Consider the following 14,402-nt stretch of genomic DNA (forward strand, 5'->3'; position numbering starts at 1 on the left):
TCTGTTTGCAATGAAAAAAGTATAGGAAAATCAAAATAAAACGTAATGTAGTTGGAGTGGGTGAATAACATCACATCAAAAACAAATTCATCACACCATTTGAAATGTTTCATTTGATAATTATTACCTCAATCATTTTTGGATTGAAATTTGCCCTCGAGTCTTCAGTGACGTTCTCCCACTTTGTCTTCTTGTCTCTTAGGATTCTCTCTCTCTTCTCCTTGAGGGACATTAAGCTTTCTAGACCAAAATGCAAATCAACTACGTACTCTCAACAAATAATAACCAGACAAGATTATCAAGTTAAGAATTTTAACGTAAATCTAAATTCAGACTAATTAATCTCATGGGGTAAACTTGTTATCTTAGTTCGTCTTCCTACTCAAATAGTAATATCTGGCTTTGATACAAACCCTAAGCACCCTAATGTTTCTTCAAAACTAAAAAGATCTCAAAAAACTAAAATAAACAAAGGAAAACACAGTTAGGCAATGATAAGTGGGTTATTTGAAAATTTAAAACTTTCTGTGAGAAATAGCAAAATTAATAGCATAATCATAACTATTATGATTAGGACTGGCAATATATAGTTGTAAAAATTGGCAGTGATAGTGGTTAGTGGAGCAAGACCTTAGTTAATTTACAAATATCTCAGTATATTAATTTGGCCTTTCTCCATATCTTTCTATTAAATTAGAGAAATGGTGGACTACGTATCCGTGACTAAGAAATAATAAATTAACTAACATAATAAATTAACTATTTCACAATATATATAATATTTTATATTTTGTAGTTTTGCAATATTTGTTAAGATTATATAAACATGAGATCAATTTTACACCGCAAAAATTAATAAAAGGTTAGGCATATATATATATATATATATATATATATAAAGTTTAAAACCTATTCAAGAGTATCCTTTTGATCATTTGGCAAATTAGATAGAATTATTTAGAGGTACGAACGTAAAATACCAAAGTATAAAATGGGTATACAATTATAAAATTTTCATAAAAACAAAAGGTGTGGAATTATAAAAATTATCGTAAAAGGTGTGATGATACAATAGACTTAGCTTTGGTGATTGGCTTATCCTAAATCCACCAATCAGCTGTACCGTCATGACATCATCCATTTTTTTAATTAAAAAACAGTGTAACAATAAATTAATATGTTGATGATTTTTGGAGTTTGAAGATCGTGGAATTTCGAATTCTCATATAGTATTTAAGAGGTCGTTGGATTTTCGCCAAAGCATCTGTGGTCTAGTGATAGAGAAAGTTTTGGAAAAAGGTAAAACTCCCAAATCTGAATTCGATTCTCTTTAGAAACAAAAACACATTTGTTTGGGAAGTCTGTCAGTTGGACATTGGTCCAATTGATTTACCTGGTAGTCAGAAATGCAGGCGATATGACTATCCCTGGCATAAGTCGGGAGGCACTCCAAACTCGGATCAGGTAGTGTGGTGGCCTAATTATAGATCTCATGGATCTCATGAATCTCATGACCCGTTTGATCCGAGTCCGTTCGGAGCTCATGGTGTCCGTTGAATCGTTGAACCGCGGGAGTAATCTGTAGCATTTCGGTGTGTTGCTACCGAAGCTGATCGGATTAGCCGATAGGATTTATCAAAAAAAAAAATCTAACAAAAAAAGTAGAGTTTATCAAAAAAAAAAAATCTAACAAAATGCTACATATATATAATTTATATAATTTATATGTTCGGAAAAATGTGATAAAAGCTATATATATATATATATAGTTTTTTTTTAGTTAGAAGAGCATGTTTAGATACTACAAATTTTACATGGCATGTACTATTTAGATTAAATTACAGTTACGAAAATTATATTTTCTTAACAAAATAGAATTAAGGGAATTCTTTGGTAAAGAACTGAAAAATCAAGGTAGGCCAATATCAGGTGGTAGTGTCAGTGATGGGACCAAAACAACGAAAGAGTCAAAAACACTTTTATAGTTAATGATCTAGTGAAAAATATTACTAAAAGAATATCAGAAAAGGAAACACTAAGAAAAGCAAATTGGAAAAAAGTAGAAAAGGACAAAATAAGAAGAAAAAAAAAAACTTGAGGCTATGGGAGAAGAACAAACCGTGCAAAGGACATGAGACTGAAATAAAGAAGAATCGTCTTTGTCTGAATGATATGACTTGATGGTGTGTATTTGCCTTTCGTTCGACTACACAGTCACACTATTTTATTCAAATTTGCCACATTATGCATCAACAGGGAAAATTTAAAGTTTAAGTCACTCGAATCTTTCTTTTTAGGTGTTGTGAATTTCACATTACAATAAAATAAACTAATTTTAAAATCATTAGATGAAAATCTATGATATCAACTAATCAAACCCAAATGAATATTCTGTTTGGATATAAAAAAAAAAACTATACGACACATGTTCAACATAAACTAGTGTCTCTTGAATATGTGCTTTCCTCAAATAGTAAGGTGTTGCATCAGTAAAACCCGAAATTAGTTATTGAAAAAACAAGCTATATAACTGTACATAATTTTCAGTCAATACCCAAAAAGTCTACCTAAAGAGGTCCATATCAATATGCACATATATATTTTAATTAACATTGCCTTTTTATAAGTGGATTATAATAAACCCATGCATGCCTAAGTTTTTGGTTATATTTATTTTAAAGAAGGATACGTTTTTAATAGAATAGTAGCAAGGGAAAAAAAGAGGGGACCAAAGAAGATTTCTTCAATTCTTCAATTATTGAATGGGTTTCCTAAAAATCAATTATCCATTGCATATATTAAGTCAGGAAATAATAGGACAAAACTCAAAAACGATTTCCTAAAATTTGATGTCGTTATATAACAATTTGGACAGTTAGACAACGAATGATCAATTGTGTAGGGTAAAATTGCGTTCGGTAATGATCCATGTACTCAATCTTGACCAACTAAGAGATTACACTCGCTAATTATTAATACAACTTAGTTAGTTAGTTAAATCAATGAAAAAAAAGAATAATGGTTTTAATTAGTTTGTAATCACTGATCATTATGCATGCAAGTGTGTGTGGTTTTAAACGTTTATTAAAAGAAAGTGTGGTTTTAATTGGTGTTGAGTCATCGGCTCCTCAATGTATTATAGGCTTTGCCTTAGCCTTTGTAGTGAACATTATAAAACGACAAGCCAAGCCTGCCTAACACATCTTGCTTTCCTAGTGCAAGTAGGGAGTTTGTTTGGTTTGGTTTTTGTTAATATATAGTGGTCTTTGACCATATATATATATAATAAAAGGAAGAGTTGAAGTAATAATTAAGTTCTTGTAACAACATGATCTTCTTTATATTGATTCAATGAGTTTAAAAACATTAAAACATACCAAATGAAACGAACAAAAATCCATAAATGTCTGAGGATGAATCATGTGAATTAAGAGATCATGGTTCGAGTATCTGTATTTTCGTTGCCATAATGACTGAAGACTGTAAATGTTTTGAATGACAAGAATAAACAAGTATTTCACATGTCTCTAAGATTAGTATTTTTTTTTCGACTGAAGAACTTCATTAAAAGAGCAACAAGAGTTACAGAAGTTACATGAAGATTAAAAAGAAATAAGGATCGAAAACAATCACCAATAAGAAAACAAAAGACGCAATATAATTAAGTAATGCACATCTCATCGGTGAAAACTTTTTCATCTCATGGTCTCTAAGATTAGTATATATGTTTTCTTCTGGAATTTCTCGGTTACTTAAAAGAAAAGAATACGCCTGAACAAATTGGGATGATTGGTTAAGAGACCAAGCACAATCAATGGATTACTAAGTACTGTATAAATGGGTTTTGTATACATAATGTTTTTTTAAAATTTCAGTATGCTTGCTTGTGTGTGAGCATATGTTTTTTTTTTTAATAATTTTTTGAAAAAATTCTAATTTATTAAGTCTTTAGATTTACTTTTTGAGTCTCTGTGTGTGATGTTAATATTATAGTAGAAGACACCACATTTTTTTTAATAATTTATCTAGGACCTCTAAAGATCTATGCTGAAAACAATATAATAATCAATTAAAGAAGAGAAACAAATCATCAAGGTCGTAGAGATAATCTTTTTTTTTTTTAGAGAGAAAGAAGAAGAGAAATTGGGGAGTAATTTTTGTATAGAATTTAGAACTAATTCCATTAAATAAAGAAATATATATATATATACTTTATAAATTGACTTATTTGGCATCATCGCCACTTTATATGTTGGCTAACAAAAGCATTGTTTCCAAACTAAAATAATTTGAAACCCCACAACTAAAAACTACAAATTTCTCTCTGATGTAAGCACATAACATTGATCGAAAGCTTGATTTTATCCACAATATGTATATATGGTACCCAAGTCCTCATGTGTCATTATCATCATAATGCATGTGCATGATATAGAAACCTTTTCCAGTTCAATTATGCATGAACATCATGATCATGTATCATTTAGATGTTAGATGCCACTAGATGGCCATGGCGCCCTCTCCTAGACCCACATGCACACGACAAGATGCCACCACTTGGTTATTGAACTAATCATATGATGATGTAGGATGTAGCTCCTCCATGTGTCATCATATACACACATACATATAAAATTTATCTGATACACCAAGCATGCATGAAAACCATGGTTATTATAAAACACAAGCATCCGTTGGCCTAGTCCCATTCACAAATCTCATGCATGCATGAACCGATTTGAATAAACAACATGTCAATTTGTTATTCGATCTCGTTAATCAATTTATATAGCAATCAGTAACATCATGTCCATGGCCAATGGGTTAAGTCTTTGATCACATAATCTAAATTATATTTTCAAAAGCAAAACCCTCTTAAGCATGTGTCACGAAAGCCACCAATTTGCCAAAAAAGTTGTGGTCCACTTGTATGCCTTTCTCAGCTGTATAAACACTCCTTCTCATCCAATCTCCACCATTAAACTCACCCTCTTTGAGTTCTAAAGAGAGAGAGAGAGAGAGAGAGAGAAATTGACCATGCAGCCAAATTACGATAGCTCAAGTCTTAACAACATGCAACAACAAGACTACTTCCACTTGAACTACTACAACAACTTAAACCCTTCAACCAATAACAACAACCTCAATCTCCTCCAATACCCTCAAATTCAAGAACTCAACCTACAATCTCCGGTAAGCAACAACTCTACGACTTCCGATGACGCAACTGAAGGAATCTTTGTCATCAATGAGAGGAAGCAACGACGTATGGTATCTAACAGAGAGTCAGCAAGAAGATCAAGAATGAGAAAGCAAAGACACTTAGATGAGCTTCTTTCACAGGTTGCTTGGCTTCGAAGCGAGAACCACCAGCTTCTAGATAAGCTTAACCAAGTCTCCGACAACAATGATCGTGTTATTCAAGAGAACTTGAGCCTTAAAGAGGAAAACTTGGAGCTTCGTCAAGTTATCACATCCGTGAAGAAGCTTGGAGGAGGGATTCATGACAAATATTCTTCTTCTTCCATGGATGAATTGGATCAAGACTTCTCTTCTATTACAGATGATCCAAGAACGCATCATCCATCATGAGTACTTATTCTGATCGAGAAAAACATTACTTCAAGTTTCTGCCTCTAATCTATCTATTTTCTTTCTTTGGTATCACTTTTTTAACGGTTTAACTACGTACCAAAGTTTGGGTTTTATTTGTTTTACTGTTGTTTTGTCAGATTTCTTCAATCTGTTTTATTTGTATGAACAGAAAAGATGATAATTAAATGATGGATATTTGTTCTTCCATTTGAAGAGATATATTAGTTCTAATATAAACTTAATACTGTAAACAAGAACTTATTAATTATTCTATACATAAATTTGGAAAAGAAGAGTCTGATATATATTATAATATTTATACATAGAGAAAGAAAAAAGAAGACAAACAACTACCACCAAACCCTCCTCATCCAATAGAGAAGCCAAGTTTGATATACTTGATAAAAACTAAATTATTTAAAAGTGAACTTGTGACAATTAATTCTGCATTCTTCGTGAGGATAATTCGAGGAGGATCTTTCTGAAATTATTTTTCCTCTGACATTGGAATATATGAGATATAGGAAACTGATTTCTAGTTTACATATTAACTACAAACTAAACTAATTTTTTTTTAATTTTCCGTTTTAATGTAAAGCTTTTACAATTTCTAAAATATCAGTTTATTGTAGTGCGAGTTAAATTATCTATTGTGCAATCTTTTATGAAACTTCGTCGTCGAAATGCTTAGATTCATCAGTCATCGTGAATGATCATTTTGATAAGATAAGATATCACATTCACATGCAATAATAGACAACAAAAAAGAAGAAGAAAGAAAGCGTTTTCTCTTTTCATTGATTAGTCGTAGTAATTGTGGTTTGGCGCGTAAGACTAAATGGGCCTTGTGATCCTTGTCGTGGCCCATTAGCATGAAACAATACCAGTAGGCAGTAGCGTCGTCATTCATTCATTGTTGGAATCTCTCTGGAGTAGCCGTGCGAATTTCGAATTTTGATGATCGATCCATCGATCGTGGTCGCTCAAATGCTAGGGCTTTTCACTCCACAATCCCGATTTGGGGTTTTCTGGTAAACTCCTTTAATCTCAGATCGTCAAAATCAATATGGGATAGATTTGGATTTAATTGAGCAAAAAATTGTGATTTCAATCTATTGAATTTTCACTATCCAATCCAAAATCATCCCAATATTGGATTTAATTGAGCAAAACTACCAGAACCTACTTTTTGCTTCTATGTTTTTTTGCTTACTATTATAAGATTTCATCTAACAGTTACGCATAATTGTGTTGATAAGGCAAGGTAACACCGGTTCCAGATCTTTGTCTGATAACATATATGAGTAAAACCAGATCTCTTGATAGCAATGATTCTTGTTTGGTACATGAAGACTTCAGCATCTTAATCATGGAATTGTGAATTGTAAAGAAGTATAACTCTATGGCCCTTTCCAGATGGCAAAAATAGCATCCTTAGTTACAGTGTCACTTCTTGTTTCCTTTGCGTTGTCACTTGTCATTCTTTTATCAGCATATACCATGGACTGTGAGCCTTTTATTCTAAAAGATAAAGAGCAAGAAAGAGATTTCATGAAGTAAGTATTTATGTTTATGCGGATGGCCCATACCCGTAGGCATTATTCTTAGTAGTTGTTAGTAATATATACTAGAAAGCACGCGGATGCATATTCGGTGCTGCAATCACCTCCAATGCCATTGAGAAAAATAATATGTTTCAATGGAATTATTCACAATGGCATGGTTCACTCAGGGTTTTCGGTTTTCTGCTAATGTATTCCCATTTGTCTGAGTACCATACTGAAAGTGACCACTTTGTATTTTGATTTCGTGTTGGTTGATGGGATTTCAAATGTTGTGTGAAAGTCTCTTCTCAGGGAAGCGTGAAATTATCATGGGGTGGCACAATAGTACTCACTTAGCTTGCACATGTTCAGGTTATCGGGAAGTTATTGGCTTCCCTCTTAGGAGTTAAGCAAGGTGAAATCTGTGTTTACACTTCTTGATGATGCATATTTCACAAATGGGCATCTGTACCAAGTAGACAAGTTTTGTTTAACTAATGCAGAGAAAGAGGAATACTATAGTATTAATTAGCCAAAACTATAGACCCATTTGCATAACAGTAGTAATAATCATTGAAGCTACGAATTTCACCAAACCTAACAGAATCTCAAACTAAAAAGTAATTTACAGCTTGCAATCTAGTCTTTATTTTTGCCATAGGAGTATCAGCATGAAGGAACAATGCCATATCCTGTGTCGTACATCAGCATTGTGTTGAACACTTGGTCCTCGGCTTCAATTTCTCTCCTCTTTGCGAACCGGCCATTGACCCGTGGTCTTATCTCTGCATATGCCTTCCTTGAAGCATACCTTATTGTCTTCTCAAATTTCCTTGTCTTCTTCTTCTCTCTGTATCTCAGGACCCTGGCTTCTCTGTCCATTGGACTAAGTTGGGTTATCATCTGAATTGGAGGGTCAGGTAGTTGGTCTGTCGTCTTTTTCGGCGTTCTTGGGGGTGAAGCTGTTTTGTCACGTGCCGTTGACTCCGGCACAACGCCAGTTTCCATAGATAAAATGTGTTCCTGATGACAGAAACAAAAACATTCTCAATCCCCCTGGTTAGAGGACTAAAGAGAGTCGATGCAAAAGGAAGCATTTATTTTTTTATTATATGCTTCTGGTGAAAATTCTATGTACTATAGATCAACTGTTGGCAGTTGATCCATGGATTTGTGTGTATGATGAAAGAAAACACCCTGCTGCTTATTGGGAAGATGCTAAGTTGAAGGGTAACAAATATACAAAAGCCTTACGTTATGGTTAAGGGAACAGTTGTCGTTGTAGTGACTTCCTGAGGAGTCATATTTGATATCGAACTGAAAATTCTGTTGGTTATGGCACTGGTGGCGCCTTGATTCTTCAAGTTGAAGCGGAACAACTCCATCTCCCCCGTAGCTTGTCTGTGGTACGCCGCAGTTTTGCTGGTGTTGATGGTATTGACCTGTGAATTTGTAGTCCATACTCGAGTTGTAATCCACAAGGTCTAGATACTCATCACTAAACAATAACCCATTGTTCTGGTTATTGATTTTTTTCTTGCCACTATTTTTGTCTGAGTTAGGGAACAACCACGAAGCCACCTCCTTGGCATCCTCATCACCTTCTTCACCTTTCTCTTGATCCACCACCAGTCTCTTCTCTGGATCGGTCATTGTTGTCTCGCTTTGGTGGTGAGTGGCCATGGAGCTGAAAGAGTTTCCAGAAATTGGCAGGATTGGAACTCGCTGATGGCGTCTAGAAAGTGGGTTTGCAGAATGAACCTCTGAATCACAGGCTATGCATAGAGATGCATCATCTGCCTCACACAAAAAAGCAGCCGGAGCACGCTCACATGACTCGCAGACCCGAACCCGTTTATGGCGGGAAGCAACACGATTGGCAGAGTGAACTTGAGCATCACAGCTCATGCACAAGTATGCAGAATCCGCATGGCAGTACACGGTGCAGGCGTTTGACCGGCATGTGTCACAGGCTCGTGCCCTGTTGTTCTCTTCACTATCAATCTCGTTACTCTCTTGTTTCAACATAATAACTCAGGTGTAGTAAGTTTGATGGTGTGGGAGATTGTATCTGAAAGAAGGGGCTAATAAAGCTTATATCTGGTGTGAGAGAATAAGCAGAGGGTAGATCGAATCCTGAGTGCCTACACGTGGCACAAAGTTAGTGGCTCTTAAATGTTATTGGATCATCTTGCAGCTAGTTGAGCTTTTGGGAAGGCTTATGTGTAAAGTGTAAACATCTCCTCTTATGCACTTCTTCATTGGTACCTGTTCACAAGTTGCTTAGGTTTTGCCACTTGCCATACATAGATTCTCAAGAGGAAGTGGTCCGGAAACTGAAAATTCTGTGCAGACACATTGTTACTATTTTACGTGTCATCTTTTACTATTTTCATATGAATTTTAAAAGTAAAGCTAGATTCGTTTACCTTTTTTTGGCTTCATACGAAGTTTAAGTAGTTGAATATTCATTTTGAACCTTGTGATTACTGTCCAGGTACATCTCTGAGTTAGGCTTCGAGTCTCAGAGCCATCACCAACTGTTACGGGTGTACTACCTATAGAAGGTTAGACAAACTCGTGAATATGGTAAAGTTGTTCAATTATTTGTGATTGCATCTGCATCATTTAGAAAGATTTGCAATTGGAACTTCCTAATGATTTTCTGATCAAAAGTGTTTTAATGTTTAGTCTGGTTCATAAAGTAATGGCAATGAGAAGCATATCGGAAAATAAGACATAAAAAACATAGAGACTGTGGGCGTTCTAGGATCCAACTCGAATCCGCCAAGTAGTCTTGAGTCTAAAGATTGGGATTTACCTGATGCACAAGTTGAAAGGCATGTTGGAGTCCACATGAGCAAAGGTGTCCGTAGATGGTATGTAGAAATTTGCACTTGATCCCCATCATAGTAAGTAGTAAGAAAACATGACTCATGAGTGTTGTCACATCTCTGTAACATTTTGAGTTTATGATGATACTCTATATTATTTATTGTAGCTTTTTAGATCTCAACCTGTGGAAGTAATCTAATTCATACTACACCTGTTTGGAAAATTTCAGGAACTTGTTTATAGGATCACAGAGGTAATTGTAAAGTTTTGTGCTACACTCGTTTACTAGTCCACAGTATCTTTAAGCACCATTGCTAGTTTCTTGGTTAGCAAATGCAAGCTATTTGGTGACCCATTCATGTGTTCAGCATCTTGGGTTTGCTTGTACTAGTAACCATTAGTACTTTGAGTTGCCTTGTTGTTGTTATGCTCATAATGTTTACTATGTGGAAGCTACAGGATATGATACTCTCTAGGTTTTAGGACTAGCTCCAGTTGCGCTTTTGGGTCCAGTGGATGTAGATACCCATTTTGTGGTCCAAAAAGAATGAGATTTGACGGACGCTCTAGTGGCTTCCTTCACTCTATGCCTCAAGAGCTGAAAAGTGAGTTTTTTTTTTGTATAAAATGCTGGTCCTAGGATACACTTTTCGCATCTCTTTCTCTTTCATTTTTGCTTACACCGCACTTCTCTTTCCTATATGAGTAAATTTAAACTTTGAAAAGGTTTTTCTGCTTGGTAATTGGAACTTAACATTTAAGTTCTTGTTACTTTCTGGTTTTATGAGGAATGTAATGGCATGTAGAATTGTTATGAAATGGTTTCATGATCATTGAATTCTGAAGAAAAAGATTCTAGGTTCCTTACATTACTATGCATATTTGGAGATCTTTATCCTGCCAAGTTGGATAAGTTGAGGCATCTTTGGCTTTTAGTGCTTTTGTTATGAAATTTTTTTGGAGAAATAACGCGTTTGAGTTCATGAAGAGTGAATTGTGTATTGGCCTTTTTCACTTGTTGTTCAAGAAAAAGGTATTTGGCTTATTATTGCTCCTTGACAATCTGTAAGTTTATTGTTGTAGCGGTTTGGAACTTCTCTCACATGTGTAGGCCTTCAGATAACATGACATTGAGATTATGTGGAGGAAAATGCATTTTTTTCTTCCACTGTGACTCAATTCTAGAGATTGAGGAAAGAAAACAATATTGCTTATTTGTTTTGATTAGTTATCAGTTTTCCGTGTTGCGTATACTTTCCTTCTTTCAGATTTTACGAAAAGCGTATTTAGCTGCAAAGACTGAGAAGAGAATAAGAGTCGAGGGACCATATAAAGCTGTAATTGTACGTTTTGTGCGGATTCTCCACTTTCCATGGCTGTGAGAAACTATCTGAGGAAAAATGCAAAAGTGCAGTGACCTTTGGCAAAAGGTAATCACTTTTATGCACTTTCACGTGATATCTCGAATCCATCATCAAATAGTAACATTCTATTGGCGCTTAAACTCTGTTAGTGCTCCAAGTGGTTGTCATTGCATCTTAAAATTTCTTGACAAGAAATTTAGTAGAAACTTTACTACTTCAAGTTTCCTGATATGCTAGCTAGTACTATATGCAACAGGGCTCATCTTTGGTTTGCTTGTGTGGCTTATAAATTCATGCTGCATGATGAAAACAGATCACTGATTTTGCAACACACTTGGGTATTAAAACTGAATCAGTTATGGCTAAAAAATATTGATTTGGTACAGGAATTCATCAGCTTAACCATGGAAGTGGGAAGCTATCCTAGTGGTAGATAAGTTGAGATCTGGCCCTTTCCAGGTGGCAGAAAGTGAAGGCTTTACAGTGTCACCCTTTTTCTTTTCTTGCCTTGTTATTTGTTAGTGCCAGCATATAATTGGAAAAAAGAGCTATTATTCTAAAAGATAGAGCAAGAAAAAGATTTCTCACACTGAATATCTTTGTTCATTAGGATGGTCCATAGGCATTGACATATTCTGTTAGCACTTGGTTGTGAGTGATAGAATCTTGTCATCCGAGACAACCACGTGGGAATGGATTTGGCACCAATGCTAATCAGGAACAAGAATATGCGTCGATGTAATTATACCCATTAGCATTGTTCACTCAGGGTTCTTGGTTGCGTGTTATCTGAGTCCCACTTATCTGAGTACATTACCGAAAAAAGACTATTCAGTGTGTGGTTTTATGTTGATTTTGTTGGATCTCTTAAGTTTTACATGTTCACACTAGTCTCTGTAATCTAGTTTGGTTATAAAATCATACTATTGATTAAAACCTTCTTTCTCAGGGAGGTATGAAAATGTCATGGGGCGGCATAAGTGGAATCATTTATCTTCTACGATAAAGACAGTGATGTGGAAAGTGTCACCAAGAAAGGAATGAACAGTGGAATTATTTGCTTTGAACTTAGGCAAGGTGAGTTACGTGTTGACTGTTCTTGGTACAGCTAGCTAAACTAATGCATATCTCTTTGTAGCATCAGTTTGAATTTAGACTGTAGGGCAATATTCTATGTGGTGGTAATATTTCATAAATGAAGAGGATTTCTACCAAGTGGGAAAATTTTGTTTTAACTTAGTAGCTAAATATGAATATATATCTAATTAACTCGTACTAGTTAGACAAAACTACAGGCCTATATGCATAACCGTGGTAACAACTTGCAGGAATTTCAAACCAGAAGTAATTTACAAGCATGCAGTCTAGTCTTGCCATAGCAGCATCAGAATGATGGAACAATTCCATATCCGGTGTCAAACGTTATGATTGTGGAGAAAGCTTCGTTTGCCTCTGCATCAACTTCGTTCCTCTTTGCAAACCGCCCCTTGATCCGTGGTCTTTTCTCTGCATACGCTTTCCTTGAAGCATATCTTATCGTCTTCTCAAATTTTCTCATCTTCTTCTTCTCTCTGTATCTCAGGACTCTAGCCTCTCTGTCTCTTGGACTGAGCATCTGAGCTGGAGGGTCAGGTAGTTGGTCTGTTACCGCTTTGGGCGATCTTGGGTTTGTTGACTCTGGCACAACTCCCAGGTCAATAGATGAAACATGTACCTAATGACAGTAACAAAGACATTCTTAGACATTTAGTTGATGCTGGTCATAGTAAAGGATCTGAATTAAATATATGAAAGCTTACCATATGACTTAGGGAACCATTGGAGCTTCGATGAGCTCTTGGGGAGCCACAGGTGATACTCAACTGAAAGTTCTGTTGCTCGTGGTTCATGTGACCCTTTGATACTTCAACTTGAAGTGGTACGACTCCATCCTCATAGCTCCTCTGAGGTACGTTGCAGTCTAGTTGATACTGATTGGATTGATCCGTGAATTGCTTATCACTCGAACTGTAATCAACAAGGTCCAGAAACTCGTCACCAATAGAGAACCCATTGTTGTTACCATTGTTTTTCCCTGAATTAGGCAACAACCACGAAGCCGCCTCTGCTTCATCTTCATCCTCTTCTCCTTGACCAAGCACCAGTCTGTTCTCTGGATCTGTCACTGTTGTCTCACATGAATGGTTAGTGGCCGTGGAACTGTAAGAGTTTTCAGAAATGGGCAGAATTGGAACTCGTTGATGGCGTCTAGCAAGTGGGTTTGCTGAATGAATCTCTGAATCACAGGTTGTGCATAGAGATGCAGCATCTGCCTTGCAGAAAAAGGCAGCCGGGGCTCGCTCACATGATTGACAGACTCGAACACGTTCATGGCGAGAAGCAAGACGATTGGCAGCATGAACTTGAGCATCACAGCTGGTGCACAGGTAGGCAGAATCAGCCCGGCAGTACACGGTACAGGCGGCTGATCGGCATGTATCACAGGCTTGTCCCCAGTTACTCTCTACTTTCATCATACTAACCCAGATGTTGTAGTTGTTTGATGGTGAGTGAGATTGTATCTAAAGGTAGCAGGGAACTAAGAAGGTTATATTAGTTGTGGAAGGATAGAATCCTGAGATCTGGACACGTGGCGAGAAGTTTGTGGCTTTGAAAAGTCGTTTGATCACCTTGTGGCTGGCTGAGTTTCTGAGAAGGGGGTCCAGTGCAGAGAAGCTTACAGCTTTTGAAATCATCAACCATCAGGAAAATGTGAAAAACAAAACTAATTGTCTTCTTATATCTTTGCAATGGCACCAATAGTTACTCTACTTTCTCTATAAGTGTAAACACCCCTTCCTATGTAATCTTCTATAGGACCCATCCACATGTTACCTAGGTTCTGGAACGTGCAAGTTGCAACTTTTAACTATTTTTGTATCATCAACTACTATTTTGGTAAAGCTGGAAACTTTAGTAGTAGCTCTTTGGCTTCACCTACTACTATTCATGTTTCTTTCGAGAGGCATCGTTACTGTTTAGCATTGTTCAGAAAGTGATGACTCTTTAACTTTTTTGTTATCTT

General features: G+C 35.9%; 3 protein-coding genes and 1 long non-coding RNA gene across 20 annotated transcripts; 2 read left to right on the plus strand and 2 right to left on the minus strand.

The window, feature by feature from the left end:
• Window positions 1-4,981: 4,981 nt before the first annotated feature.
• On the plus strand, window positions 4,982-5,812 carry LOC9307756 (basic leucine zipper 43). Its single transcript, XM_021020947.1, has one exon. It carries the CDS (start codon window positions 5,038-5,040, stop codon window positions 5,590-5,592), a length of 555 nt encoding a protein of 184 aa, XP_020876606.1. The 5' UTR covers window positions 4,982-5,037; the 3' UTR covers window positions 5,593-5,812.
• A 638-nt stretch (window positions 5,813-6,450) lies between these two features.
• LOC110227265 lies at window positions 6,451-13,649 on the plus strand. Of its 17 annotated transcripts, none has more exons than XR_002331047.1 (11): window positions 6,457-6,626; window positions 9,637-9,706; window positions 9,831-10,579; window positions 11,243-11,404; window positions 11,725-12,076; window positions 12,288-12,415; window positions 12,667-12,835; window positions 12,921-13,048; window positions 13,150-13,286; window positions 13,422-13,521; window positions 13,625-13,649. It is a non-coding gene; the product is annotated as an uncharacterized LOC110227265 (long non-coding RNA). The 17 variants fall into 17 exon arrangements; XR_002331049.1 differs by having other exon boundaries at window positions 6,458-6,626; window positions 12,921-13,031; XR_002331045.1 differs by lacking the exons at window positions 13,150-13,286; window positions 13,422-13,521; window positions 13,625-13,649 and having other exon boundaries at window positions 6,461-6,626; window positions 9,831-10,018; window positions 10,204-10,227; window positions 10,434-10,579; window positions 12,921-13,141.
• On the minus strand, window positions 7,638-9,228 carry LOC9307757 (zinc finger protein CONSTANS). Its single transcript, XM_021020934.1, has 2 exons — window positions 8,394-9,228; window positions 7,638-8,162 (listed from the first exon to the last, which is right to left on the minus strand). Exons 1-2 carry the CDS (start codon window positions 9,165-9,167, stop codon window positions 7,806-7,808), a joined length of 1,131 nt encoding a protein of 376 aa, XP_020876593.1. The 5' UTR covers window positions 9,168-9,228; the 3' UTR covers window positions 7,638-7,805.
• On the minus strand, window positions 12,554-14,292 carry LOC9309813 (zinc finger protein CONSTANS-LIKE 1). The gene is made up of 2 exons (XM_002873699.2): window positions 13,138-14,292; window positions 12,554-13,052 (listed from the first exon to the last, which is right to left on the minus strand). Exons 1-2 carry the CDS (start codon window positions 13,852-13,854, stop codon window positions 12,723-12,725), a joined length of 1,047 nt encoding a protein of 348 aa, XP_002873745.1. The 5' UTR covers window positions 13,855-14,292; the 3' UTR covers window positions 12,554-12,722.
• Window positions 14,293-14,402: the final 110 nt, after the last annotated feature.

The sequence above is a fragment of the Arabidopsis lyrata genome (genome assembly GCF_000004255.2).
Source record: "Arabidopsis lyrata subsp. lyrata unplaced genomic scaffold ARALYscaffold_6, whole genome shotgun sequence".
Classification (NCBI taxonomy): Eukaryota; Viridiplantae; Streptophyta; class Magnoliopsida; order Brassicales; family Brassicaceae; genus Arabidopsis; species Arabidopsis lyrata.